We start from the raw sequence: 27,366 nt of genomic DNA on the forward strand, positions 1-27,366 counted from the left end.
CATCTAAGTGCTGGGACCTGACTATAGATCCTGTTCCAAAAGCAGTATTGTGAATCTGAGCCATTTTTCTAGTCCATCCTCCAGCCTCCCAAGACAGGGTTTTACCCTGTAACCATACTCATTTTGAACTCCTAGTAACCCTTCTGTCTCAGTATCCATAGTGTAAGATTCTAGGCAAGAGGCACCACACATTTGGCCAACCCAAACACTCCTAAAAATCAGGTAAAAGCCAGATCGAATGGCACATACGTCTGGAACCCCAGCTATTCAAGAACAAAACATTGCGGTGATGGAGTGTCTCTTTAATCCCAGCACCTGGGAGGTAGAGATAGGTAGATCTCTGTAAAACTGACGCGAGCCTGGTCCACAGAATAAGTTCCAGGACAGCCAGGGATATGCAGAGAAACCCTTTCTCAAAAAACCAAACACAAACCAAACCCAACCCAACAAAAAAATTCAGGGCCACACTGCAATTGCAGGGCCAAACGCTGACAATTTAAAGAACTTGTTCCAAAATAAAAAGCTAAGAGTTATTGGGAATACAGTGTTTTCTTAGCACATGAGGCCTGGAGTTCAGTATCTAATACTGGGTGGAGAGGATCATGAGTTACTAAGGAAGCTTAGGTAGGATGATTCCAACTTCAAGGTTTACTTGACAATTCAGTAAGACCTGTCTCAAAACAAAAACCAGGGCTAGGAGTATAGCTTAGTAGTAGAATGTGTCCCTAAGACATGAAAAGGCCTCCTACACTAAATCCCCAGTATTTTACAGAAACTCCTAATTTGAGCATGCTAGTCTAGAATCCCAGCACTCAGAAGCAGAGGTACATGACAGACTCTGCCTTGGGGGAGGGGGGATGCTTGAGGATGTAGCTTAGTTGAGCTGTCTACCATGCTCTAAACCCTGAGTTTGGACTCCAGCACTAAATAAAACTGGGCATGGTGCACGTATACCAACACTTGGGAGGTTAGAAGCAGGAGGAACAGAATTTCAGATTAGTTTACCATACTCAGGTACACACAGATGGGCAAATCCATACCACCTTTTCTAAAAGCCCACCATGGTGTCAACATACCTTCAATCCCAGTACTCAAGAGACAGAAGCAGGCAGGTCTCTGAGTTGAAGCCAGCCCAGACCAACTTAAAAAGTTATTTCTATATAGTTTGAATAAGGGATTTGGAAAATAGTGTGCCTAGGGGAATAGAGTAATGATGATATGTGCCATATTGTAAAGACAGAACAATTAACTTCTCCAGCTTGGATTGGCTTTCTACAGCTCAGCAGCAGCTTAAAAGATGGGATACACCTAATACATACAAGCATCAGGCACAACCAGAAAAAAGGAGTTATGTTTAGGCTCATAGGTCATTACATTAATATTTGAAGGCAATCTATTCCATGGGTTTGCATAGCATTATAATTTAGGTGGCTGTCAGAGACACAAACAGGTTTCTTAGTACTGAGACAGAAGTGCCTTGAGCATGTTAGGCAAGGGTTTTAACAGCTCTATACCTAAAGATTTTTTATTTTTAAAGATATATTATGTACAGTGTTCTGCCTGCAAGTATGCCTGCAGGCCAGAAGAGAGCACCAGATCTTATTGCAGATGGTTGTGAGTAACCATGTGGTTGCTGAGAATTGAATTCAGGACCTCTGGAAGAGCACAAAGTGCTCTTAACCCTTAGTCATCTCTCCAGCCCCTAAATATTTTTTTTTTATAGGACAGGTTACCCCACCTAAGATAGAAGTCAATATAGAAGTTGGTAGGAAGCAGTTGGTAACTCATTTATAGTCAAACCTAATTTAGGGTGCAAAAATATTCCATTTAAATGGTTTCTCACTGTGCTTTGAAGCTGCTCTTCACCTGTAACGTGAGGCACTCCTGAGTAGTTTGGACTACCACAGGATCACTACAGTGCCCCTGTCACAAACCAAATAACCAATGAGAATGCTCACTTCTAATTTTGGCAAAGTTGAGCAAACAGGAACTGGCCTTACTTTTGACAGGCAGTGGCAACAGCATCTTGTCCAAATCAATTGTAACTGTTACTTGGAGGAATGGACTCAATCCCCAACATCACAAATAATCCCACCACCCTTTTCACAAATGAGGAATCTTTCTGCTCCTGAAACATCTTCGAGTCTTTTGAGACAGGGTTTCTCTGTAGCTTTGGAGCCTGTCCTGGAACTAGCTCTTGTAGACCAGGCTGGCCTAGAACTCAGAGATCCGCCTGCCTCTGCCTCCCGAGTGCTGGGATTAAAGGCGTGTGCCACCACTGCCCAGCATGAGTCTTTTTTGAAGAGTCATGGATACGATTCACGTAGTATCATGGATACCATGCTTTAAACAAAAAAAAAAAATCCTTTAATCACTAGAAAGCAACATTTGCATTTTTTTCACCAAGTAGTAAGTTTGAACTCTCATATTTTTGGTAATGTGTCATCTTTCATTAAAGAAATATTGCAAAAAAAAAGAGGAATATTGGAAAACAATCCTCAAAGGGTTAATAGCTCAGTGCTGTAACACTTGCCTACCTAGCAAGTACAAAGTCCTGGGTTAGCTCTCCTACACTATAGTGGTTAAACTCAGCTAGATACCTTGATACATTTCCAGCTATGGAGAATTCTAAATGAAGGGAGGGCATCACGTTCAAGCCAGCCATCAGTCTAGAACTCCTTATCTTCCTTCTAAGTGCTAGGGTTTTAGTTCTGTCCCCATTCCCCAAGTTTCTGTTTAGCCCTTGAAGTCCAGGAACTGGTTCTGTAGACCAGGGTGACTTCAAAGATTCCCCTGCCTCCTAGAGTTAGAATTAAAGTAGTGTGCCACCACACATTGGTTGCCCATTTTTTTAATTTTTTGGTTGCCCATTTTTTAACTTCCAAAAAACTTACTGTGAAAAATGCTAAACAAATACCCTAACTCGTCACATTACCTTAAGAAGGAACATTCACAGCCAGAATGCAGTGGCACATGCTTTATCCCCTGCACTCGGGAGGTAGAGTTATGTGGATCTCTATGAACTTGAGGGCAACACTGATAAACCTGGTCTTGAAAAACTGTGGGCTAGGGGTGGAATGGGCATATGGGACGTTGACACTCCACAGGTTGAGGATATGGCTCAGGGGCTGAAGACTTACTACATTCACTATGTACAAGGGCCTTAGTTGAATACCTAACATTGCAGCAACCACTCAGTACGAAGTGTATGTGAAAGCAGGAGTGGTGGTAGAAAGGAAATCTTTCCCTCCTAGATAATTCAAATAGTGGATATGACCTTGAAAATTCTTAGAGGAAGGCCTGGTAGTGGCGGTTCATGCTTTTCACTGAACACTTAGGGGACAGAAGGTTATCTCTGAGTTTGAAGCCAGCCTGATCTAGAGAGTGAGTTTCAGGATAGCCAGGGCAAAACAAAACAAAAGTTTGCATAGAAAGCTAGGTGTAATGATACACACCTTTAACCCCAGTACTTGGGAGACAGGTGATCTCTGGGAATTGGAAACCAGCTTGGTCTACACAGTTGAGTTTAAGGACAACCGCAGCTACATTGTGAAACCTTGTTTTTTCTTTATTTGTTGAGGAGGGTGTCACTGGTATAGTTCAGTGGGTAAATGTGCTTGGCATAAGCCTGAAAACTTTTGAGTTTGGTCTGGGGATCTGGCAGTAGGAGACAAATGACCTCAGAAAGTTTTCCTCTAATCTCCACAAAGATACATGTGTCCACAGAATCTAACCAATTAAGTGTTGAGAGCATATGCTATATAGCCAGAAATTCATCTTCCCGTTTTCCCTCACCTAGACCATCTACACTGCTCAGGCTGGGTTCAAATTAAAACTTTACCTTTTGGCACTCCGAGTACCTGAGAGGTACACAATAAAATGAAAATTACTTCTGGGATATGCAAAGTAACACTAGCAGAACTTAAAACTTACTAGCAATAAGGAAAAATGATTGTAAAATAAACTCAGGGTATCCTTAAAACCTTCACTCATGTTTCTAGAATAAGATTGAAATAGCAAGAATATATGTTCAACTTTATAGCAGGTATATTAAAAAAAAATTTCTTAGACCTGAAGGGAGCAAGGATGTGAGTTGATACGCAGGTTTGGGAGGACCCCAAATTCAAGCCCAATCATAGGGTAAAACAGAGTCTCTATCCCAGACTGAGCTCTGAAACTCCCCACGTTGCTAGGGATGACCTTAACTTCTGATCCCGTTTATATGCCCTGAGTTTCAGGATTAAAAGTATATGCCTTCACTCCTGGTTTATGGGGTCAGACTGGGTGAATGCTAGGTAAGGACTCTATCAATTTGAAATAACTACATCTATAGGCATCTGAAAAGTAAAAAAAGATAGCCATATCTGGGGGGAAAATCTGACTTACGGCCACAAATCAAGCTAAATAGTTTAAAGTACTCTTCAAGTCACCAACTCCACACAGTGGGACATAAAAACTAAGCTATCACTGCTGATAGATGTGTTTCCATTTATATTTACAATGTTATTCTTTTGTTTGTTTGCCTTTAGAGAAAAGGTTCTGCAATAGGCTTGAATGGCCTGCGACTCTCACAAAGATCAGGCTTCCAACACAGAGGCAGCCTTGCCTGCTGCCCCAAGTGCTGGGAGATTAAAGGTATGTGCCACCATGTCTGGCCAGTCTACTTTTTTAAACTGCTGTTAGATTTAAGAAACAAAAAACAAAAACGGGAATTAACAAAAGTGGATCGTTAGTAACAGTTAAAATTAAATAAAAAAAATTGGCAAGGATTTTTTGTGCATGTTACTGAGGAGACTAAAATTTTACCCAACAATATACTTGAAATATCCTTTTAATACAACTGGGCTGGAAAGTTTGAAACATAATTACTAAAAAGTTTTTGGGGGCTGGAGAGATGATGGCTCAGCGGTTAAGAGCATTGCCTGCTCTTCCAAAGGTCCTGAGTTCAATTCCTGGCAACCACATGGTGGCTCACAACCATCTGTAAAGAGGTCTGGTGCCCTCTTCTGGCCTTCAGGCATACAGGCAGAACGAATATTGTATACATAATAAATAAATGAATAAGTTAAAAAAAAAAAGTTTTTGTCACTGATTTAAATTGAAACTGTTCTTTGGACTTCAGATTATCAAACACATCTAAAATCCCTTCCTGATTTTAAATAGTGACAAAACTTAATTTTTCCAATGCTATTTTCAATTCTATTAAGGCATGGACATCTCTGGATATGAACTTTAGCAATTTCTTTATCCTCAGCATTTACAACTGGAGAAAAAAGGGCTCGTTTCATTATGTAACAAGAACAAGAAATCCACCAGGACTGAGATCTTTAGTTGTTATTAGAACACCCAATCTAGACTTAAGAATGATTCGTTAAAGCATGCACAAAAACCTAACAATGAAAAGAAAAAGTCACAACTGACAAATATTTTGGTTAACATTCCAAACATGTTCAACCAACCAACCAACATGGCCTAGTTTTTTTTTATTGGTATTCACTTCAGTAACTTGAATCCACAGATATAAGCAGTATATAACCAGAGAGTTACAAGTAAACACAGATTATACATGCAAAGTTCTGCTCACAAAGGTCACATGTGCAGGTACATGAATTAGAAGCGTGCGTCTAGAATTATGGCCAAACTGTTTTTAAAATGCAGAAATGTAAAATCACATTCTGAAAATATAGAGATGGTTTACACACTTCAAAAATCAAATGTTGCTTATACCAGAGATGTATGACAGCTACAGGATTCAAGTGACAAGCAATAGGTTCTCAGGAAATTAATACTGGTCAAAGAGAACGGGAATATTTTTACATTTCACTGAAATAACATTCGACTACTAGAATACGAAACCTAGCAGGAACTCAGGGGAAAAAAAATTACAAATCTAAAGCCAATTACTTAATTTCTTATCATCTAAACAGCATGACATTAAAAGAAAACTGCACCTGCATTCGAATTGCCAATTTCACATGAAAATCTCTAAAAAAGAAAGGCAACCAAAACAGCTTCCAAAGTCAAATGAAGTCTGCAAGGCTCAGATTAAACTGTGGAATGTTTCAGATGAAAAGTAATAAAAAATACAATTGGTTTTGTTCTTTATTGAATGGAATCAAAAGTTGACATTTCTTTGAAGCCTCGAACTACTAAATTTCATTTTTCTGAATGGTTCTATGTTATCTCTTATTGGTGCAAGTTGTTTTCCATAAGTTTACAACAGTCAATCTCTATGAAGTACTTTTGTCTGTTGCCATTCTGATGAAACAAATACTTTTCCATTAACTTAACCGTATGTGTACTTTCTGCTATAACACTTAAACACATGAACAGACATCTATTATTTTTCCACTAAAACAAAAGAGTACAATAGTTTTCTAACTATCAGTATTGTGTTTAAAAAAGGTTAACATTAAAATCAAAGAACCATCGTTTTCTTGTGAAATAATTAAGCTTCTTGTACATCTTAAGTTTCCTTCTTCTGTCTCCGTTCTTCTGCCAATTTATTCAGAAATTTCTGAAGGGAAAAAAAGAATTACAGGGACTAAGTAACTGTTGAGACACCTAGTGTGTATATATATTAGTTATAAAATATTCACTCCAAGTTTAGGGACTTACACTAATGTCTTAATATTTTATGAATGAGTTAATCTTATCATAGAAAACTAAACTTGCTCAGGACACAACAATAAAGCATGAAAAAATGGCAAATGGGGAAAATGGATATTTTAATGTGCAATTAACCCTAACGTTTAGAAATAACAACTCGATTATAAAGAAAGAAACAGCTAGATTAGATCTTTGTTGTAACAATTTCACTGACCTAAAAGAGCCACAGTTATACTTTGAAAGACCATGGCTATGACCGGCTGTGCTCTAATAAAACATTATTTATAAACAGCAGGTGGCTAGGCTACAAAGTATAGCTTGGAGACCCCTTCTACCTATGATCTCCAACATATAATTTCTAGATATAGATCTATTAAGATTCTAAGGGAATTTGAAAGATATTTAAAAAGCATTTCTGTTTCTTTACTTCTGGTTAAAATATATCAGTACTGGTTACTGCAGACTGATGAGAGGGTTAAAAGCCATTATATCCTTAAAAAGAAAATGAAAACAAACAAACAAAAAAAAAGAAACACAAAACACCTAGTTAAGAAAAGTGTCAAAACAGTTAAGAAAACTGCCAATTTTTCATTTGAGCAACATAAACTCCCCAATACCCTTTAAATGCAGCTCATTCATCTTTGCTCTAAGTATTCAGTCATAAAGCATACCCTTCAGGTAATAAGCATGGCTTTGACACCACATGGCTTAAAATCCAAACAGTACATTTGTAGTATGAACGAAGCTATACTCATCCTCCTCCCAAAATAAACTGCTGTTAGCACTGAAAATGCTACCATTCTTTTCTTATATCCATAATGGTAAGAGACATACAGATTGCAATTTGAAAACAACATCAATGATATAAACAAGAACGAAAATTATTTTTTTTATTCACCAGTCAACAATGTGCTGAGATAATTGAATGCTATACAGGTGAGTTTCTCTTGTTTAAATAATTTGGGATTTGTTTGTATTAGGGAGTTTAGATTTGAATGAGGTCCCTTGAAACATAGTCAAAAGATAACAATTCTACCTTTTTTTCCCACTGAAACAAAGCTAGGACCTTACACTGCTACCAAGAGCTCTGCCACTGAGCTGCACCTCTATCCCCCAGAGGTAATCTCATTTTTTCTTCCTTGAATGTGTAAATGGGTAAAAACACATGTTGAAGCCCAAGATTGATATTGGGAATCCTCCTTGATTGCCTTTCAATCTTATTCATTGAAGCAGGGTCTCTCAATCAAACCCAGACCCTGCTGATAAAGCTGGTTTCACCAGCCAGCCTGCTCTTAGACAGCTAGAATTACAGTCTTACCCCTCCCCAGCCTGGCATTTTCTGGGGAGCTATCCTCTTGCTTTCACAGCAAGCAGTTTTACCACTGAGCTATCTCCCAAGCCCCCACACAATATTTTTAGGAGTACCAGCATTCTGACTACAATTTTTACTGCTACTGGACCAGATGTGGCGAGTCTCAGACTGTCAGATTAGGAATATTCAACAAGTAGCCACTATTCGTTATAAATTAAGGAATGTGAAAAAACAAATCTCTTACAACTGAATTGAGTAATACTTTCAAGTTTCCTTGTACTACTTAATATTGAGACCTTAAATAGGGTCCTAACTAAAAAGCACAGTACCAATTTGTTTTTGCTTCCCCCTTTGAGGTTTACCCATTTATGCTATAATGTAGAAATAAAAAAAAAATTTGTTGGTTATAAAAGAGAGAACATCATTCATAACATTAGAATAACAATTTTTAAAGGTGGCTCACACTTATCCAGTATTTAGGGAGGCTGACAAAGAAGGATCCCAAAGTCTAAGCAATACGAACTAGGGAGACTCAGTCTCTAAAATAAATCAGGGACTCGGCACTCAACAAACTCAAAAACTTTTTACTGTTCTACTTTATGTTTGGACCTCTAGTTTCTTTGAAATTTGAGAAATTAGTTTGAAAATACTTGGATAAGTTATAATGTAAAAAAATAGTGTTAGAAATTATTACTTTTCTTTCTTCCCAATTCAATACACAGCTAAGAATAGCACTGATCCTCCCGATTCTATCTCCCAAGTTTAAGAATTACGGGTCTACACTACTGAATCTGATTTTGAGTGAAAAGAGGTTCAAAAGTTAGTAGAACCCATTAAATCCCTTAAAGCCCAGCCAATTAAGGAAAAACATCTTTGAGATAAAGCATTATGATGGGTCCAAGGACATACACACATTTTATTTATGTATCTCATTTATTTCCATAAATCATTTGCTTTCATAAGTCTCCTCTTATATTCAGCCTTACCTTTAATTTCTGATAATGAGGAAGGCTGCTGCAATGAGTATTCTTTGCAACTTCTTCATTTGTATAAAAGAGTGAACACAGCTTACAGTAAAACCCTGTTTTAGGTATCACATAGTCTATACCTAGAAACACAAACATACATTCTTACAAATTAAGTAAATTTAAATTTTACTTAGTAGTCTCAAATCTTTCTTCCTGTCAATAAAATTTGAATCAGACAACATATTTGTGAAAAGTCCAGTACAGCCTAAGCTAAAAACACAAATAACAACACAATATTCTTTCTTTTTACTTAACCGATGTTCAAAGTCCTACCTATCTGTACTCTTAAAATGGAAGACAAAAATATTAACAAACAAAACAAAAAGCAATGTGTAATTTTAGAAATCATCATGAGAAGAGAGAACATAGGGGGATGATAACGTAATACAAAATTAGGAGACACATGGAAGAGGAAACTAGAACAATATGTTGATGTAAATTTACAAATTAATATCGGGAAGAAAACTTTATATACTAGCACAGCTTACATAAGAGCAACTTTAAATCTTATTTTAATACATTTGCTAGGAGAAAAAAAGAAGAAAAAGAAAGTCTTTAAAGCTTACCAACAGGAACATTAGGCTGATACGGTCCAATTCTATACTCATCTGGAATTGCATAGTCCTCCTTGTTCTCATCATTCTGGCCATCTGCATTTTCACTTGCGTCTTTGTTTGGATCATCAGCATTCTCAGCAGATTCAGCACCTGGTTCTGTATTTTCCTCATTTTTAATCCCATTCTCCAATGCAGCTTCATTTTCTTGATCAAGATCCTCCATCTTGTCCACCTAAGTTTAACCAAACCATCATCATTTTTGTCACCAGGTTTAAATGTCATGCCTGATTCATGAAATTTTTGAAGTTTTGAATCTTTCCTCATCACCAACCTCATCTAGTATGACAAATACTTCCATATTCCCTGGGAAATGACACTGTTAAGAAAGAACAAATTTACTGCACAAAAATAATCCTGCATTAATTATCCCTTCTCACAGATGGTATACTTTCTTAGCCAGTATAAGTCAACCCTCAGCACTATCCTTAAAATGAAAGTATTATTTAAGAAAGGAAACAAATTTTCTGCTAGACTCACTAATGACTTCAAAAAGACTCTCAGCTTTTTTTTCTTCTTCCTTTTTTTTTAAAAAAGAAAACAGGTTTACTGAGTATACTCTAAGCAGGAGTAGGATGGTCAGTAGCAAGACTAGATTGTGGCCGATTTAGCTTGCCATAAAGTTAAATAATGGGGTTTAGTGTTGTTGCTTAGTGGTGAAGTGTTTTCTTTTAATGTGTTGTCATTAGTTTGACCCCTAACATAAAAAACAACAACCATGTAGAAAAACAAATCTGTCAAGCTTCAGTAACATGAATCCCACTAAGATCCACACTTCATCAAATGGAAAGCCTGCCTCATCTGAGAAAATATCAGAAGACTTTATATTCAGGCTGGAGAGATGGTGCAATGGTTAAGAGCTGTGATTTTAATTCCAGAGGATCTGATGCCCTCAAATAGACATATATAGTCAAAATACCAGTGACCATAAAATAATAAAGAAATCATTAGAAAACAAAAAAGATTTACAAAAATGCTATAAAAAAGATTATCTATATTTCACTGAGGGTCTGACTCGGTGGAGAGAGCCTGCCTAAGACTTGTCAGGCCCAAGGTTCTATACTCAGCACCATTAAAATAAATAAAAGGAAAGAAATTTCATATTTTATACTTTCTCAAATATGCTAAGAAATTTTTGAAGAGAAAAAAGAAGGTTTTTTTTGAGTCAGGAACTCTTTATGTAGCCCTGGTCTGTCGGTCTTGGAATACCCAGAGCTATATGCCTGCCTCTCCCTCTCTCCTAGAGTTATGCGTGTACCATCAAATCTGACACTCAAAAACAACTTTTAAATAGTTAAAGTAATTGAGTTACTCAATATCAAACTTATAATCTTATCTTTGTAGTTATTTGGGGTCTTACTATGTTGCACAGCTGAATCTCAAACTCTCCTCTACCTCCATTAAGTTCTGAGATTACAAAGATATGCCACTTGCTACCATCTTCTTGAAAACAGACATACCAGCATTTAATAATTACCACTGCAAGACAAAGGCTTGTCTACTTTAAAGTCCTTCTTGTACTTTTGTTTCAAGTCTTCTTTAAAAGTTGACTATTTTTGCAGCTAGAAGGAAATGTTTCTACTGTAGAGTTTCCTCTTTGTCTTTGAACTGTATCTGATTTATATGACCCTGCTTCAGGTTAAAATTGATTTGACCCAGTATTCTAATTAAAACATAAATATAAAGCTTACTTTTTTAAGTTTTTTCTTGGATGCTGCTGAAGCACTTGCATCTTTTTTCACAGCTTTATCTGAAGGTTCCTTTTTTCCATCAGATGACACATCCCCTAAATTAGCAAGATCAGTCTCATCGCCCACTGAACTACCACTTTCTAGGAGAGCTGCAGCTTCTTCCTCATCCACAAGCAGCTCATCTTCAGACTCAAGAAGCATACTGGGTTCCTGTTCTGCCTGGTCATCCTTGGTGTCTTTCTCACCGTCCTCACCCGACTTCTCTTCTTGTTCTTTACCCTCAGCTGGACTCTCAGTCTTCTGTGAACCATCAGTCTTGGACTTCTTATCACTTGGCGATTCTTTTCCATCTGGAGAATAAGATCTTTTCCTGAAATAAGATAAATGTACATTCTGTTTGCCGAGTTGGAAAATAAAAGTTTATTAATGTTGGTATTCATGGTTAATATCGATTGTCAATTTTGTAAGATCTAAGATTCAGGGCATCCTGAATGTGGATGGTACCATTCATCCCATGGACTGTCTAAGGTCCCCAATTAAATAAAAAGGAGAAAGTAAATTGAATGGAAGCATTTATCTTTCAATGTGACCAAACTCTCACTGCTATTATTTCCTGAGTGTTTAAACTTGTAAGCCTAATCAAACTGTTCTTTCCTGAAGTTGCTTTGGGCCAGATATTTTTGTCACAGCAAAAAGACTAGCAATTATTAGGCAGTATACAGACAGACATATGAAAAATGAAATTACCGGGACTTGTCTTTTTTCAGCAAGTCAATGCCTCTGTTAGGAATCTGAAAGATAAAAGTTTTGAGAAATTAAATACATTAAAAATTTACCCATTTGTAGAATTTATCAATTAAGTAACATTCTTCAACCCTCCTTTATATAATCAATTTAGTTTATTCAATCTGTATAACCACACCTAAGAAAATCTACTTGGATTTTAAAAGTTCATTTCAACCCCCAAATCAACAAAGAAGTGGGCAATAAATCATTTTGGAAGCATAACTCTAATAAAGTTTAAACAGGTTAGAGCAATGGATGATGCTTTCACAAAACACAATCTTTCTACTGCAAAAGAGGAGCCTTTTATTTTTAAAGGGGAGAAAAAAAAAACGGGGAGGGGAGGAGGGCAGGTGGTTGATGGCACACGCCTTTAATCCCAGCACTCAAGGCAGCAGTAGGCAGTACTCTGGGGCTCGAGGCCAATCTAGTCTACAGAGTTCCAGGACAGCTAAGATTACAGAGAAACCCTGTACGTATGCATGTACAAACACACACAAACCACCACCACCAAAAGCCAACCATATCAATAAGCTACCTTATTTTTTTTAGGGGGGGGGGAGCTTCTCACTATGTAGACCAGGCTGGCTCTGAACTCAGAGATCTGTCTTTGCTTTTGAGTGTTAGGATTAATAAATGGTGTGCCACCATACGCAGCCCATTATTTTTTTTTTATACGGGTTTGTTTTCTATAAGGGTTTTGTCTGCGTGTACTTGAGTATTTCCTATGCATGCCTGATGCTCAGCGATTAGAGAGGACAGAATCTCGAACAGGAGTGATTCTGAGCCATCATATCGGTGATGGCAACTGAACCTGGATTCTCTCTGTAAGAGTATCAACTACTCTTAAATCACTAAGCCATCTCTCCAACCGTTAAGATTTATTTAATTTATTTGTGTCTACCTGTCTGAATGTTGACACTTAAGTCCAGGAACCCTCAAAGGCCAGAAAAGGAAGTTACAGGCAATTAATCCTTTTGAAGAGTACCAAGTGCTTTTAACTGCTGAGCCCAAAACCTAGCCCCAAATCTTGTACTTAGTATACAATGATTAAACTAGACCAACGAAATGGCGGAGTAGGTAAAGGTGCCTGCTCCAAGTCTGATAATCAAATGTGCATGCACAGTAGCACTTGTACACCCACAAAATAAATGCAAAAGAAGGCTAAATACCATGAAGGACGGCAGTGCACCGGAGGACTGCAACCTGATTTACAGTGAGTCCTAGCTAGAGTTTCTAACAAAACCCTGTCTATCCCTTCCTTCTCCTCCCAAAAAGGGTGGACAGAAAACACCCTTAGTGTCTTTTGCCAGACATATGGACTTATCCTAGCTATTGGTCAAAGCCGTAAGGTAAGTTGAACCCAGTAGCTTGGGAGCAGATGAGGTTACATAGTTAGACCTTGTCATCTAAGATGTTAAGACTATTAAGAACTACATACCCTCAGCACCAGTTTTTTATATTTCTCAGACAAGTCAACTTTAACACATCTCCCCTGAAACCAAAGTGCCTTCTTCAGACAATGGTCAACCATTGCCATTGCATCTTCTCTGGTCTCCATCTCAATAAAAGCCTGGAGGGAGGGAGAGAGGAGAGAAACCCATGATGACATTATTTCTCACAGAAACTATATAAAACTATTCAGTATGAAATCTTCAGCAGAGCAATTGTATACCTTGCATCAAAAAACTCCCAATACTCTCCTGATTCTGTGTTTTACTGGTGATTGAAGCCCAAGGTTGTACTTCTGAGTTTCATTCTGTCTTCTATGAAATTTTTATGTAAATTCTTTACATGAAAAAATTTAAATATGAGTAAAGTGAATTCAGATGCTAAATTTGGATTCTGAAAAGCTGGCTGTCACAGTGGCTCACGCCAAGAGAGAGTGAGTGATTTTATCAAGATGGAGGGCAGCCTGGGCTACATATTGAATTTGAGGCTAGCAAGAGCTATCTAACAAAGCCCTGCATAAAAAACAAAACAAAACAAATCTCACAACCACTAACCAAATCTTCAAAGACGAGTGTCTATATATGTGTAAGAACTTTAGGAAGAAAAGTCTAAAAGTAAACTAGGCTTTTATCATGACAAGAGAAAACAGTTTACTTTCCACTTTGTATTTTCAGAATTTAGATGCTTGACCATAGCATCTAACTAAAATAATAATGATAATAATTTAGATATATTTAACCCACAAAATACTGCATTTCTGCTACTGACATCTCTCCCAGTAAAATTATCTTAAAGTGCGTTAAGAACTTACTCTTAAAAACCTCCCCATGTGTATTACCTGACTTTTCATCCTCATCAATATGTAATTCTTTATTTTCCCATAAGGCTCAGCAAGCTTGAGGACAGCACTGTCAGAATAGCCAGAATGTGGTAAATTGCTGAGATGTATCACACGTCCAAGTTCTTGCTTTTGATCAAACTTCTGATCTGGTTTTCCTTCAGGTTTCTTTAAAAGAAAACAGAAAAAAATTCTAAATAATTGAAAGGCAAGTCAAAAGTTGGCAGGTATGCTACAATTATTAACAGTCTTAGCTTTTAAACCAAGTGAACAATTACAAAAATGATGTATTAAGCTTATTACATTCAACCTAAAAAACAAGGACAAATGAAAAGCTACTACTAACCTTTATTCTCTTATACTTCTGGGATAAATGAACTCTGACTGGTTTGCCAAATACTAATGCCGGTGTAGTTGTATAATAATCCACAGCAGCCTGAGCATCTTCTGTGGTTGCCATTTCAATAAATGCCTAAAATTACACAAAAAGAAATTTCTAAAAATATTACCCCCAATATTTATAGATTTTACACCATTGTATTTAATCATTTAATAGGAAGCACCTTCAATAATCAAAATGAAAAAGATCAGTGTGGTCAAGCTGATATTAAACTTAGGGCTCACAAATGATATACTTACTAAAAAATATCTATTTAATATTAGGATATATATCTTACTCTGATATTTCAATTTACATAAAATTTTCCATTAATCTAAAATCAATTTCTTTAATATGAGTGCTATGAATAACTAATATTCCTACTCATACCTCATTAATTTTATTCAAAATCAGATGATTTGAAATGACTCCAAATGGTTCTACCAGTTGTAATAGTTGGTATCTCAAGTTTTTTCCTCGCTGAAAATCCATAATGTGAACAACTCTGCTGGTTTCCTACCCATTAGAGAGAAAAGAAAAAAATGTCAATAAAAGTCCTTTAAAAGCATTTTGGAGTATATTTTGTCATATTTCAGTGACAGTAGTATATACTTAGCATTTGCACACACATAACTTTTATATAAAATTTATTTTATTGTAGCTGGGCAGTGGTGGCACACGCCTTTAATTCCAGCAACTGGAAGGCAGAGGCAGGCGGATCTCTGTGAGTTTGAGGCCAGCCTGGTCTAAAAGAGATAGTTCCAAGACAGGCTCCAATGCTACAGAGAAAGCCTGCCTCGCAAAACAAAAACAAACAAAACAAAACTTATTTTACTATATGTGTGGGAATCCTCATTTGAGTGCTTGTGGAGGCCAGAAGACGGTAAGATTCCCTGGAGTTGGAATAGTTGGAATGGTTATTCAACTACCCAACACAGGATCTAGAAACCAAATTTGAGTCACCTCTAAGAACAGTATGTGTGCTATTCACTGCTGAGGATCTCTAGCCCCACGCTAACGTATTTTTAAGGAAATCCCCCAATGGTCTTTCAACTGTTTTGATTTTCATTTGTGTGTGTGTGTGTGTGTGTGTGTGTGTGTGTGAGAGAGAGAGAGAGAGAGAGAGGGAGAGGGAGAGAGAGGGAGAGGGAGAGGGAGAGGGAGAGGGAGAGGGAGAGAACATGAACATAAATCTGGGTAGGCAGAAAGGGGAAAATGCAACCAAAATATATTGTTTTTGTTTGCTTGTTTAGAGAGGGTTTCTTTGTGTAACAGTGCTGGCTGTACTCAAACTTGCTCTGCAGACCAGGCTGGCCTTGAACTCACTCAAGGTTCTGTTACCAGTGCCAGGATCAAGGACATGCACCACCAAACGTCTGGCTATGATCAAAATATAATGTACTACAAAGTAAAGAAAGAAGCTGGATCTGAGGATACAGTTACTTGGAAGGCTGAGACGACACCCCCCCCAGCAACAAAACTTAAGGGCAGCCTGAGTAATTCTCAAAACACAAACAAAAGGGGGGGAGGGGAGGAAGGCTGTACTGCAGTGGTTAAATCCTTGCTAACATAGCCAAGGTCTTAGGTTTGATTTCTAATACCCCCCCAAAAGTTGGCAAAACCAATTATGCATTAAAATATTTATTCTATGACCAACCAGAAAAGATTACTTAATAACTTTTAGCATCTAGAGAATGTAAAGTACACAGCATATTAAATGTTACCAGAATAAATTCACTCATTCTGTTTTTTAAAAATATTTATTATGTATACAATATTCTGTGTGTTTATCTGCAGGCCAGAAGAGGGCACCAGACTTCATTACAGATGGTTGTGAGCCACCATGTGGTCGCCGGGAAGTGAACTCAGGACCTTTGGAAGAGCAGGCAATGCTCTTAACCACTGAGCCATCTCTCCAGCCCCCATTCTGTTTTTTTTTAAATATTTATTTATTTATTTATTATGTATACAATATTCTGTCCGTGTGTATGCCTGCGGACCAGAAGAGGGCACCAGACCCCATTACAGATGGTTGTGAGCCACCTTGTGGTTGCTGGGAATTGAACTCAGGACCTTTGGAAGAGCAGGCAATGCTCTTAACCTCTGAGCCACCTCTCCAGGCCCCCATTCTGTTTTTTTTTTTTTTTTAAATATTTTTATGGTTTATTTAACTTTACTTAAATTTATTGGTGTGAAGTGTCAGATCCCCTGGAACTGAACTGATCTTCAGACAGTTGTGAACTGCCATGTGGGTGCTGGGAATTGAACCCGGGTCCTCTGGGAAGAGCAGTCAGTGCTCTTAACCACTGAGCCATCTCTCCAGCCCTCCCCATTCTGTTTTTTAAAACAGTATCTCATTATGTAGCTAAAACTCTACATCAGCCTGCCCCTGTTTCCTTTGATGGAATTAAAGACGTTAGTCACCATGCCTCGACTAGAATAAACCTTCAAAAAAAAAATAAAATAAATAAAATAAAAATAAATCAAATGGTGGTTTGTAGGGATGAGTCCAGCCCCTTAGGGGGCGTGTTCGGGGAACGGTGGGTCTGTAAGTCTATTTCCCCATTAAAGCTGTATATATTTTTACAATCTGTCTGCATTCATTATGCCGTTACATTTTTTTACGGTCAAGTTTCAAAAACAGCCTCTCTACATATCCTTGTTACATTTTAATAAATTAAACGTATTTGTGTGGGCATTTTCATGCTATGGTATTAGTGTGGAGGTCAGAAAACAACTTTTTCCCCCCTTCTACCATGTGGGTCCTGATAGTCAAATTCAGTGTTGCTGCTGTTGAGCCATCTTTCCAACCCAGATTCTTTCAGTGAAAACTATGAACACAACTGGATACCAAACTTACTAAGGTAAATCTTTTGACTGTTTGTTACCAGTCACGTAAAACCATAACTGTGTAAAGAAATCTCTTTTCTTTCTTTCTTTCTATTATTTTTTTTAAGACTGGGTCTCACTATGCTGCTCCTGTCTGGCCTCAAACTCAAAGAGATCTAGACCTCTCTGCCTGTCTCTTTAATGTAGGAATTAAGCAAATGTCATCACATCCAGAAAGCATAATAGTTTTCAAATTAAAATACTCATCCTGTTATAAAGACTGTGATTAAGACTGTATCAATAAGCAGTCGGCATGGTAGTGAATGTCTTTCATCCCAGCACTCGGAGGCAATTGCAGCTGAATTTCTGAACACGAGGTCAGCCTGGTCTACACAGCCTAGTGCTACAACAGAGAAACCCTGCCTTGAAACCCTCCCGTCCCCAAAAGATTCAATTAGTAAGCATTTAAATGGAGTCACATTCCCAACAGCAATTATGATAAAAGCAACAGCTGTAATACAGACCACTCTGCCTTTTTGCATGTGTCTTGGTCCTTGTAGGTTCCCATTACCAGCACCTGTGCAGAAGAAAAAAAAAAATTAAAAGATTCACAAAAAATATACTTCCTTATAAAGCAAGATGGCTTTTTTTGTTTCCTTTTTTTTGAGACAGGGTTTCTCTCTAGCTTTGGAGTCTGTCCTGGAACTCCCTCTGTAGACCAGGCTGGCCTCAAACTCAGAGATCCATTTGTCTATCCCTCCCGAGTGCTAGGATTATAAGGCATGTGGCAATATTGTCAGGCAAAGCAAGGTAGTTTAATTTAAAAAAATAAATAAATAAAAAATAAAAAAGGACATCTTTCAAATACAAATGGGAAGACATTATGACTGCCTTTTCTTTTAAAAAATTAATTTAACTTTACTTTATATGCATTGGTGTGAAGGTGTCAGATCCCCTGGAACTGGAGTTACAGACTCCAGTTGTATGTTGCCATGTGGGTTCTGGGAATTGAATCCTGAATCTCTGGAAGAGCGGCCAGTGTTCCTAATCACTGAGCCATCCCTCTAACTCTGTGACTATCTTTCTAAGCTGTTACTTTAAAAGATTTTTTTGTAACATCTAAGACTACCATTTACACTAAAAGGCAATATAAATTTCATATAATCACCCAGATTTCCTCTTGGCCCAACTGCTGGTCCTCCAAGATGAAATGAAGGAGGTGGAGGTCCCAGAATTCCTGGTGCTGGGTTTGTAGACTGTTGCAGCATGAATGGATCGCCCCTTGTAATAAGAACAAAATACATGAAGCACAAAATAAACAAAGAATCATCAGATATAAAATTATTAAATTACCTCTATGTAACTATGACTATTTTAGCTTAAGTAGTACACACACACACATATGGCAAGTAGTGGGAAATGTGTTAACAGTGAAAAAAGAAGTATTACTGTATTGTTTTCTAAAAATTCCTTACACTGGTACTTTAAATAAATTATCAAATTCTTATTTGGCAAAAAACCACAGAATATATTTTTATGAAACATAAAAAGTTAAACTTGGATTCCTTACACTGATCTCCAATATAAACAATAGCTAAAATTTTTTTAACTTACATTGTATGTCCAGTATCATTGTCAGGATTCCATTCTGGGTAGCTTTAAAAAGATCAGAAAATTAATTTTAAAATAAAAAGGTTCTTTTCACAAAGTAGTCTCCTTAAGCCTCTAAAACAGAGATGATTCATTAGTAAATCTGAGAATCTACATTTCAAAAGCAAGTAACATTTCAAAAGGAACTTCAGAAACCAAATGATTTGTATTAACTTGTAAACTTAAGTGAAATGTTCCTTGTTAAATTGCAAGTAGGGAAAGTGCTGCACAAAGAATTAGGAAGGAGGTTTTTACACACACGCGCACTAAGTTTCTTTCCCCAAGGAAGGTATCAGAGCACAGTTAAGCTGTGGCACTACAAAGGACAGCCTCAAAGGAGTTAGGTATGTATGGATACTATCTGCTATAATAGGTGGTTTATTTGAATTTCATTTCAATTTAGCAGCCTACATTCAGAGCGAAAGCTAATGTCATTTCCATGAGGAAATGAACTTGGTTTCTAGCAATTTTTAATTATCCCTCTATATTTTTTGTTTTATAGCTTGTATTAACTGTTATTAAAGTGCTATCATATATTTTGATTACAAACTGCTATTTTTTCATTAATTCTACTAAAACGATTTCTTATTAACAGGCCAATGTGTATTTATCCTATAAATTAAAAAAAAAATCAAGAAACAAAGTATCATTATATCTATTATTAAGATAGTTTGTCTAAAATTAAATATCAACCAGACATTATCAATTATGTGACAGTAACAATATGTGTATAAGGAAAGGATGAACTTCCCCAAACCAATAACGGCTGTTTCTGATTCACGGTAAGGATGCTTTATACATATTTCAAATTCCTACATTTCAAGAAGAAGCTGGCATCGACGACTGTGACTTGCTCCATTGATATGTTGACTCCACTCCTGCAGCAAAGTAAATTAGCAGAATTAACAAAAATTAAAAGCTAAAATATTTTCATGAACCATTAATGTGTATGCAGTATCAAGTTGTTCAACATTTATTAAGTGACAGTGGTTTAAGCTAAAACCACTTCTGAGTTCTTGAAGCTCGATCCTGCCCTCAAATACTCTATGCACATTCTTGGAAAAACTGGATTAATTTGGTCAACATAATTGAGACCCGACAGTGGAAATATGAAGATAGTGCGGATCAAGAAGAACAATGTAACTGCTGTGGACCATACTCAAGTATCCACTATTTTTGGAATTGATTATTTTGTAATACTCTGTATAACAAAATAGCCACATACCTAGATTTCTAGAAAATGTGTGTGAATAATTTAAAGTAGAATCTTTAATTTCACCTTGACTTTTAGGCAAATTCCAAACATACTATACTTTCTACTATAGCCAAAATGAAACAAAACAACAAAAAAGCACTGTCAAAAAAGGCCGGCATGATTAAATGGAAATGGTTTATCTAAGAAATTTTCCCCATTTGTCAAAAATTTAAGTTCCCACATTTACCTAAAACAGAATCAAATTTAAGGAGTGCCTTTTTCCAAATTTTAAGGAGGGAAACAATGTAGTCCATCAGTATTTCCTTTTTTGTGATTTAGTTTAATATAAGCCATTAACTAAATTGATATGATTCAAATTAATTTTCCTTTTGCTAAGAAAGATGTTTGATTAATTTTTTATCCAATATAAGAGTTAGGAAAGGTGGGTTTTGTTGCCAAAATGCCCTGGTTTATTTCCTAAAATACAATATAACTAGATATGACTCCTAAGTCTAAATTAATCAAATTCATTGCAACAAAATTCCCCTATCGTGGTGAAAAACAAATGAAATAATAAAGGCAAACTATCTGAACACTGCCAAGCATATGAAGTTATCTATACTGCATTATCTCAGAAATTCACATTGTTTTACAAGTAGTGTTGATTTTTTACAAGTTTCCACAAATCGAGACAATTTCTAAACTAGCACTGTTCTTGAAAGTTTTAAGTAGAATATAAACATGGTCAGGCAATGCATTTTTCTCAAACAAGGGGATTAGAGAGCCTCAGCTAAATGAAAATATAACATCAAATTACACAAGGAGTTTTACAAAGGCTCAGAATGGCATTTTATAAACTGGACCTAATTTTGACTTCTATTACAACAGTCTATAGATATTGTGCTCTAGAAAGTTAATCAAAACAATGTTAAAGAACTGAAATGGAAATTATCCAAACAAAATAGTAATTAGAATGAGGTGCTATCAACTACTATTCTTAGTATTTTGAAAACTAGATTGTCTTTCAAAAGTAATAGCTAATAGGAACTTGAGAGATTTCCATAACGGTTATACAATCAGACAGTTGGGCTAAAGTTTCTACTTGCAACACAATAGACTGTTCTGGAAGCCATTTTAAAAATGGCTATAAGCAAGAGGCACCATAGGTAAGTTCACAAATTCAGAAAAGGGACTAAACGAATCCATCAACCTAAAAGAGTTTCAGAACAATTTCAGATACAAGTATCTATCCTTAAGAAGCAGTGTTTTAGGAAAAGAATGAATGTTATCCTATTAAGCATGCTTCTGAATTATAGGAGATGGAAAGGGCACAGAGTTGAAAAGAAATTATATCCAATCCCCCATGTCCTATAAGTTTCAAGTTTATGGTAAAAATGTAGCTGGTCTTTCAAGCACTACGAAGAAGGCCAAGATCAGAAAATTAGTTATGTACCTCCCAACCCATCCATTATTAATCAGCTCCACTGTACTTGAAGTCTGGTTTAGAATAAGGACTAAGAATCCAACGATTAAAAACAACACAAAAAACCTTCTGGATTCTATTCTGACATAATTCCTACATGAGATAAAGAATAGGGATTCACCTTTTGAATTTACAAGTTTTTGGGGGGGACCCTACACTCACACTTAATGTCTTTCAGGTTTTACATAATAATAGTAAGCTTTATAATAATCATTCTGGAAGTATTTCCAAAGTGACAGAATAGAATTAATTAAAAGACTTAAGTAATACTAAAAGGAAAAAAAATAGAAATTCAAGTAATAAGACAAAAAGGTTGCAATGGGCAATTTTCTTTAAGTCAAAGAACTTGAAGTTTGAAATTGTATAGATATGCTACTTGATGTTCTAAGGTGACCTAAAAAAAACTCAAAGGAAGACTATTACTTAAAAATCATCTAAAAAATATGAAATAAGGGCACTCCATCATGACAAGTTACACCATGCTTTTCACTTGAACTTTGTATAATGTAGGCCATTAAACATTACCATTAAGTGAAAACTACAGATTTTCCAAGTTATGCAGTGATACCAGAGAGCAGGATACTTATTTTTTTCATTGTCTATGTCCACCACAGGAATTTCTTAAAAAGTAACATCTGCATCTGTTAACAGTTCATTGCTGAAGTAAATTGCTTTTTTAATGAAGCAGATACAGAGAAAACATGAGCTAAGTTGAGGCAACTATAAAAGAGAAAATCCAAGTGATTAATTTTGTTCCAATTGGTCTAACCTACAAACACAAATTTTATAAAACCCAATGGCTAAGCAAAAGTCCTCTAAAATAATTGTTAAATATACCCAAAATTTTGAATTTGCAAACTAGAACCCAAGCAGTTTTATAAGCTAAAAATACTCCTTAATTCAAAGTGTCATCAAGTATTCCAAACTGCTCTTTTGTTACTTTAGATTCATTTAAATTATTAGCTTTTTTTGCGAACTAGAAAGTAGTAAAATTTGGAGGAAAAAAAATCTTATACAAAATAGAAACTTTTTTAATCTGACAAACCCTTTTATGGTTCCTTTCTTCCAACAGCAAAGATTTGCAGTTCTTTAAGATAACTTTCACTTGATCCCTGTAACTATTTTCCTTGGAATTTGGAGATCTTTTCTGAGAACATATAATTTCTGCTATATTTCTTGGAAAAGAGATTAAGAAGTAACATAGAAAAAGCTGGAGTCAATCAATTTTAATGGACCTTTTTTTCATTGCTTTAATTTACATTAGACTAAATCTTGAAGTTTAAAAAGAATAAAAACCAAAATAAATTCCATGGCATAGCTAACAAATCTGGGAAAAATAAAAATATCTAACAAACAAGATTTGTTGATTCTTTCTAGCTCCAGGTTTTATTTCTTTGTTGAGACAGAGTCTCACTATGTAGACCTGGCTGGCCTGGAACTTAATATGTACATCATGCTGGCCCGGAACTCAGAGATCCACCTTCCACCTCCCAGTGCTGGGATTACAGGCATGAGCCACCACGCCCGGCGGATCTGTTTCTTAAATGAAAAAAATCTACAAACCTAACTTTGGCTTTTATTTTAACTTATTTGATATGAAATAAAAGATTAAAAGATAAAAAAATGTTGAGATCTAATCATTGAAAAGGGAACAATACATAAAAATTCAATAGGGTCTAGTAGATTAAAAAAAAAACACTAAAAAATGAAGTTACAAGAATGTGATATGAAAAGAAAATGTCCCAGATCTTACTGTAAAGAAAAACCCTGTAACAGTGACCATAAAAATCAATCTCATGGTAGCACTCATTCCAGCTAGATAGGTTACTACAAAGCACATCGGGAAAAATGGATGTTGACAGATTACAGATCAAGCTAGAGGGGGGGCTGCACCATTGACTTTATGTCAACTGCAATATATACTGAAAAACAGAATTTCAAAAACTCCAGTGAGAATGAGTAACACTGAAAAAGTTGAAAGAGAAGGACAATATTTAAAAGGGCATTTTGAAAAGGCTTCCATTTTGCCAGATGTGATACTTAAAGGAGAATTAGGCTTGCTTTTTTTTCCTCCCACAAATGACTATTCCAGAAGTACAATAAGCCTAAGTCAGAAAAAGAATTTTCTTACAAGGAACACAGAGCAGGATAATGTAGTCAACGATTTATCAAAGTCTCTAAAGGGACAGATGCAATAAATATGGGATAATAAAAAGTGAGCTTTGAAGTATGTTTAAGGAAGTTGTGGAAACAGAGAAAAAAAATGATGCAAAATTTCAGTCATAGTATGAGAGTTTGTGTTAAGGGAAATTAAAAAAGGAAGAATGAACTAATCTAAAATATGAAACATACTGAAACACACACCAGGGCTCTACATTAACTTTCCCTGTAGCCACAGATAAGGAAAAAAGAGAATTGTACAAGAATATATCTTTGACTACATACAAATCAGCAATCAAGACAGATGGAAAGCTGAAATCTAGCATCCTAAATGGCAAAGCACATTGACTTCAGGAAAAAAATGCTTAAAACATTCAACAAAGCAGACCAGGGGGAAAAAAAGCCTGCTTAAATATGATTAAGAAGAACATACTGATGCCAAAAAAACAAGATAATCCCAATGGATGACAGCTTTGTGGCCAGAAGCATTCTAGGTAGATTATTTTATTAATGTAAAGCCCTGGTTTATACTGCTCAAAAACAATTACCTTCCAAATAAAGTGTTCTCAAAAGCATAACAATTCTTGATCAACTCAATGTCATCAGACTACAGAATTAGAGTAAAAGATATAGGTAAATACAGAATAGGCACTACAATGTAAAAGAAATTAGAAGCATCTGTTGCTTTAACTCACCTTATTAGAATGAACTGGCAAATCACATATAGAGCACAGATGGGGATAACCCTTCGGTAAGAGTCCATGGAAGTCTTCAATATTGCTACTTGGAGGAGCGCCCCTCTTTTTCTCAAAGAGAGATCTCTCTTGTAAGGGGCCAGGACCACGTCCCATTCTCTCATACTCACTGTCAAATTTATGATAGTTATGCGAGGTCTCACCAAAAAAAGAATCATCCCTACACCTTTCTCCATCTCTTAATCTGTCATCTTCATAATCCATTCTGTCATAATAACCAGATTCTTGAGAACGACTTCCATGGTCATAATCAAGCACTGGGTTGAGACTAGGACCACGATCATCAAAACTATCTCTTCTAAAGTGCCTTTTTTCTTCCCAATCATCCCTAGGTACTCTGTAGGGTGGCTCCCGTGTAGCAGATCTGCCATCTCTACCATAACTCAATGTAGGGCCTTCTTCAGTTCTCCTCCTTTTAAGCTGTAGAAGGATTTGGGGCAAGTTCTCAGGAGTAATCTTGTCCTCTGGATAACGACTCAGTTCATCTAAGTCTCTAGCAGACAGACCAAAGCTGGCCAAAATATTACTGGCCTGGTCTGCATCTCCACGGTGTTGAGAAGACAAAGGGAGTGGACCTCTACTTCCAATGTTAAATATAGACTGCAAATTATGGGAAGAAGTACTAGCAGAAGACAGTGCGCTATGAGCTCCTTGTTGATTCAATGAAGAACTCATTCCAAGATTCATTAAACTAGCAAGGCGTGCAGTACCCTGGTTCATCCTTCCAAGAGATGCTGGCATACTTAAAGACTGGGTAGCAGCAGCAAGAAGGCCTATTCCTGCTGCAGACAGGTCACGCCCATGACCCTGTGAGTCCCTACCGAGAGATGACTGCTGGAATGACTTGGACATTGTAGAACTATCTCTTGTCTATTTTATCGATAAAAAAAACTGTTTTTAAAAGACGGCCAAAAAGAAAGCTCAAACTAGAAAGCTAGGTTAACTTTGCTTCAAAAATGGTAACGCCAAGAAAAAGGATCAATAAGGACTGTAGAATCTTCTTCAAGCTGAGAACCAGCAGACAACTCTGTAGAAAAATAAGCAGTTTTAGTCATAAATCCCTTTAAAGTAGATGCCGTTTTTTAAGAAAAAAAAACTTACGCATCATGTTGATTAAAAAAAAACCACTTAAGATCTCAAACTTACAAGGAATTCATACATATCTTAAACAGATTCAGATGTATGCAGAGCCTGCATATAGATATTTAAAAAGTAGCTTTTCATGCTGAAATTTAACAAAGGGAATTTCATATTGGGCTTAAAAACATTTAAACTCAAGGCCTAGATGTTTGTGCATCAAAATTTCATTGAAAACAGATGGGTATCTTCCTTTTAGAAGAATAAAAACATACTCTATAATATGATGCTTAAGTTCTAGAAGACTAAAAAATCAAAATTAAAAAAAAAAGGTCAGCAAGTCAAAGATGAACCAGTTGTATTCTGCTTTAGAAAATGAGAATATCACTTTCAGAAAGAACCAAGTAAAATCACAAGTAAATGAAGCTTAGGGTGTCAAGTATCTGACGTAAGATCTAAGATCAAGTAACAGTTGAGACCTTCATGCAGCAAAATTAACTCGAGGTGAAGACAGATGTGAAGATAAATAATTTCCTACAATTTTAAGGATTTCTGCCCAAATTTAAGCCACACAACTAACTGCCTTCTTACTGACCATGCCAGGCAGTGCTTATTTGATACCTACTCTTATAAGGTAAGAACAGTTTTGGTCAGTATAGAAACAGACCTACCAAGAAAAAACCCAGGTTCAGGAAATACAGCTGATTTAAAGAAGGGAAAACACCCCCAAGTTAGCACCTATTACTGTTCATTTAATTTTCAGGGCTATAACATCTCTAGAGTTCAAAGCACATAAATGAAATCAAAGACCTTGTTAACAGATTTCTGCAAACTCTTCACAAGAATAGCCCAATAGCTTGAAAACTTTTAATTCTGATTATAATCCTTCAAGATGTGTTTCTGGATGAAATTTTTATTAAATCATTAACACTGCATCTCAAAAACTGTTATAAGAGTGTGCAAAGTATTAACACGATTCCCATTAAGCATTAGTTAAAAGACGTTAATACAACCAATGTTTTCTGTAAGACAATTTTATAATCACAATCACATACAAGATAAATCTGATCAATTTGTCACAGACTTCTACTATGATGCATTGCTTCTTCAGTTTTGTGTGTTTGAATAGTCATACACCTAAGCATTGTAGTTTACTAAATTTTATTACACTAAACCCCAGAAAATACCCAACAATTAAAAGTCAATTATAGGATCAATTCCATCAATAGTAGATCAAAGCAAAGATATACTGGACGAACACAGTGGTAGAGAAAGAATAAAAAAAAGTTACAGGCAAGGAAGATTTGAACTAGATTAAAAAAAATAGATGCAATAAAGACACAAATGCTATCAGTGGTAGCTGGAATTACAGATGTTTTTGTACACCAAGAAAGATGAATTTAAGACACCAAGGAAACTAGTTCTAGACAAGATCCACTTACATAATCTCCTTTAAGTTTTAAGGTAAGATTAATGAAGAGAAGAGTTAGTGGGCAGTGGATGAAAGGCTT

The 27,366-nt window shown here is 36.3% G+C and overlaps 1 protein-coding gene across 11 annotated transcripts in view; it reads right to left on the reverse strand.

The window, feature by feature from the left end:
- Nucleotides 1–5,466: 5,466 nt before the first annotated feature.
- Nucleotides 5,467–27,366, reverse strand: part of Matr3 (matrin 3) — a 38,577-nt gene continuing 16,677 nt past the window's right edge. For 5 of the 11 annotated variants that reach the window (XM_075968951.1, XM_075968955.1, XM_075968950.1 and 2 more), the window contains 14 exons: nt 24,719–25,805; nt 20,002–20,063; nt 19,150–19,191; nt 18,704–18,816; nt 18,060–18,112; nt 15,097–15,222; nt 14,674–14,799; nt 14,328–14,495; nt 13,479–13,610; nt 12,002–12,045; nt 11,255–11,624; nt 9,516–9,738; nt 8,908–9,029; nt 5,467–6,517 (listed from right to left, as the gene is read on the reverse strand). In XM_075968951.1, the coding sequence (XP_075825066.1) occupies nt 6,467–6,517; nt 8,908–9,029; nt 9,516–9,738; nt 11,255–11,624; nt 12,002–12,045; nt 13,479–13,610; nt 14,328–14,495; nt 14,674–14,799; nt 15,097–15,222; nt 18,060–18,112; nt 18,704–18,816; nt 19,150–19,191; nt 20,002–20,063; nt 24,719–25,630 (2,544 nt within the window). In that variant the 5' untranslated portion in view covers nt 25,631–25,805 and the 3' untranslated portion in view covers nt 5,467–6,466. The remainder of the gene's footprint in view (nt 6,518–8,907; nt 9,030–9,515; nt 9,739–11,254; nt 11,625–12,001; nt 12,046–13,478; nt 13,611–14,327; nt 14,496–14,673; nt 14,800–15,096; nt 15,223–18,059; nt 18,113–18,703; nt 18,817–19,149; nt 19,192–20,001; nt 20,064–24,718; nt 25,806–27,366) is intronic. The other 6 variants (XM_075968956.1, XM_075968952.1, XM_075968959.1 and 3 more) reach the window with 2 other exon arrangements.

Source organism: Microtus pennsylvanicus, chromosome 4 (assembly GCF_037038515.1).
Source record: "Microtus pennsylvanicus isolate mMicPen1 chromosome 4, mMicPen1.hap1, whole genome shotgun sequence".
NCBI classification, from domain to species: domain Eukaryota; kingdom Metazoa; phylum Chordata; class Mammalia; order Rodentia; family Cricetidae; genus Microtus; species Microtus pennsylvanicus.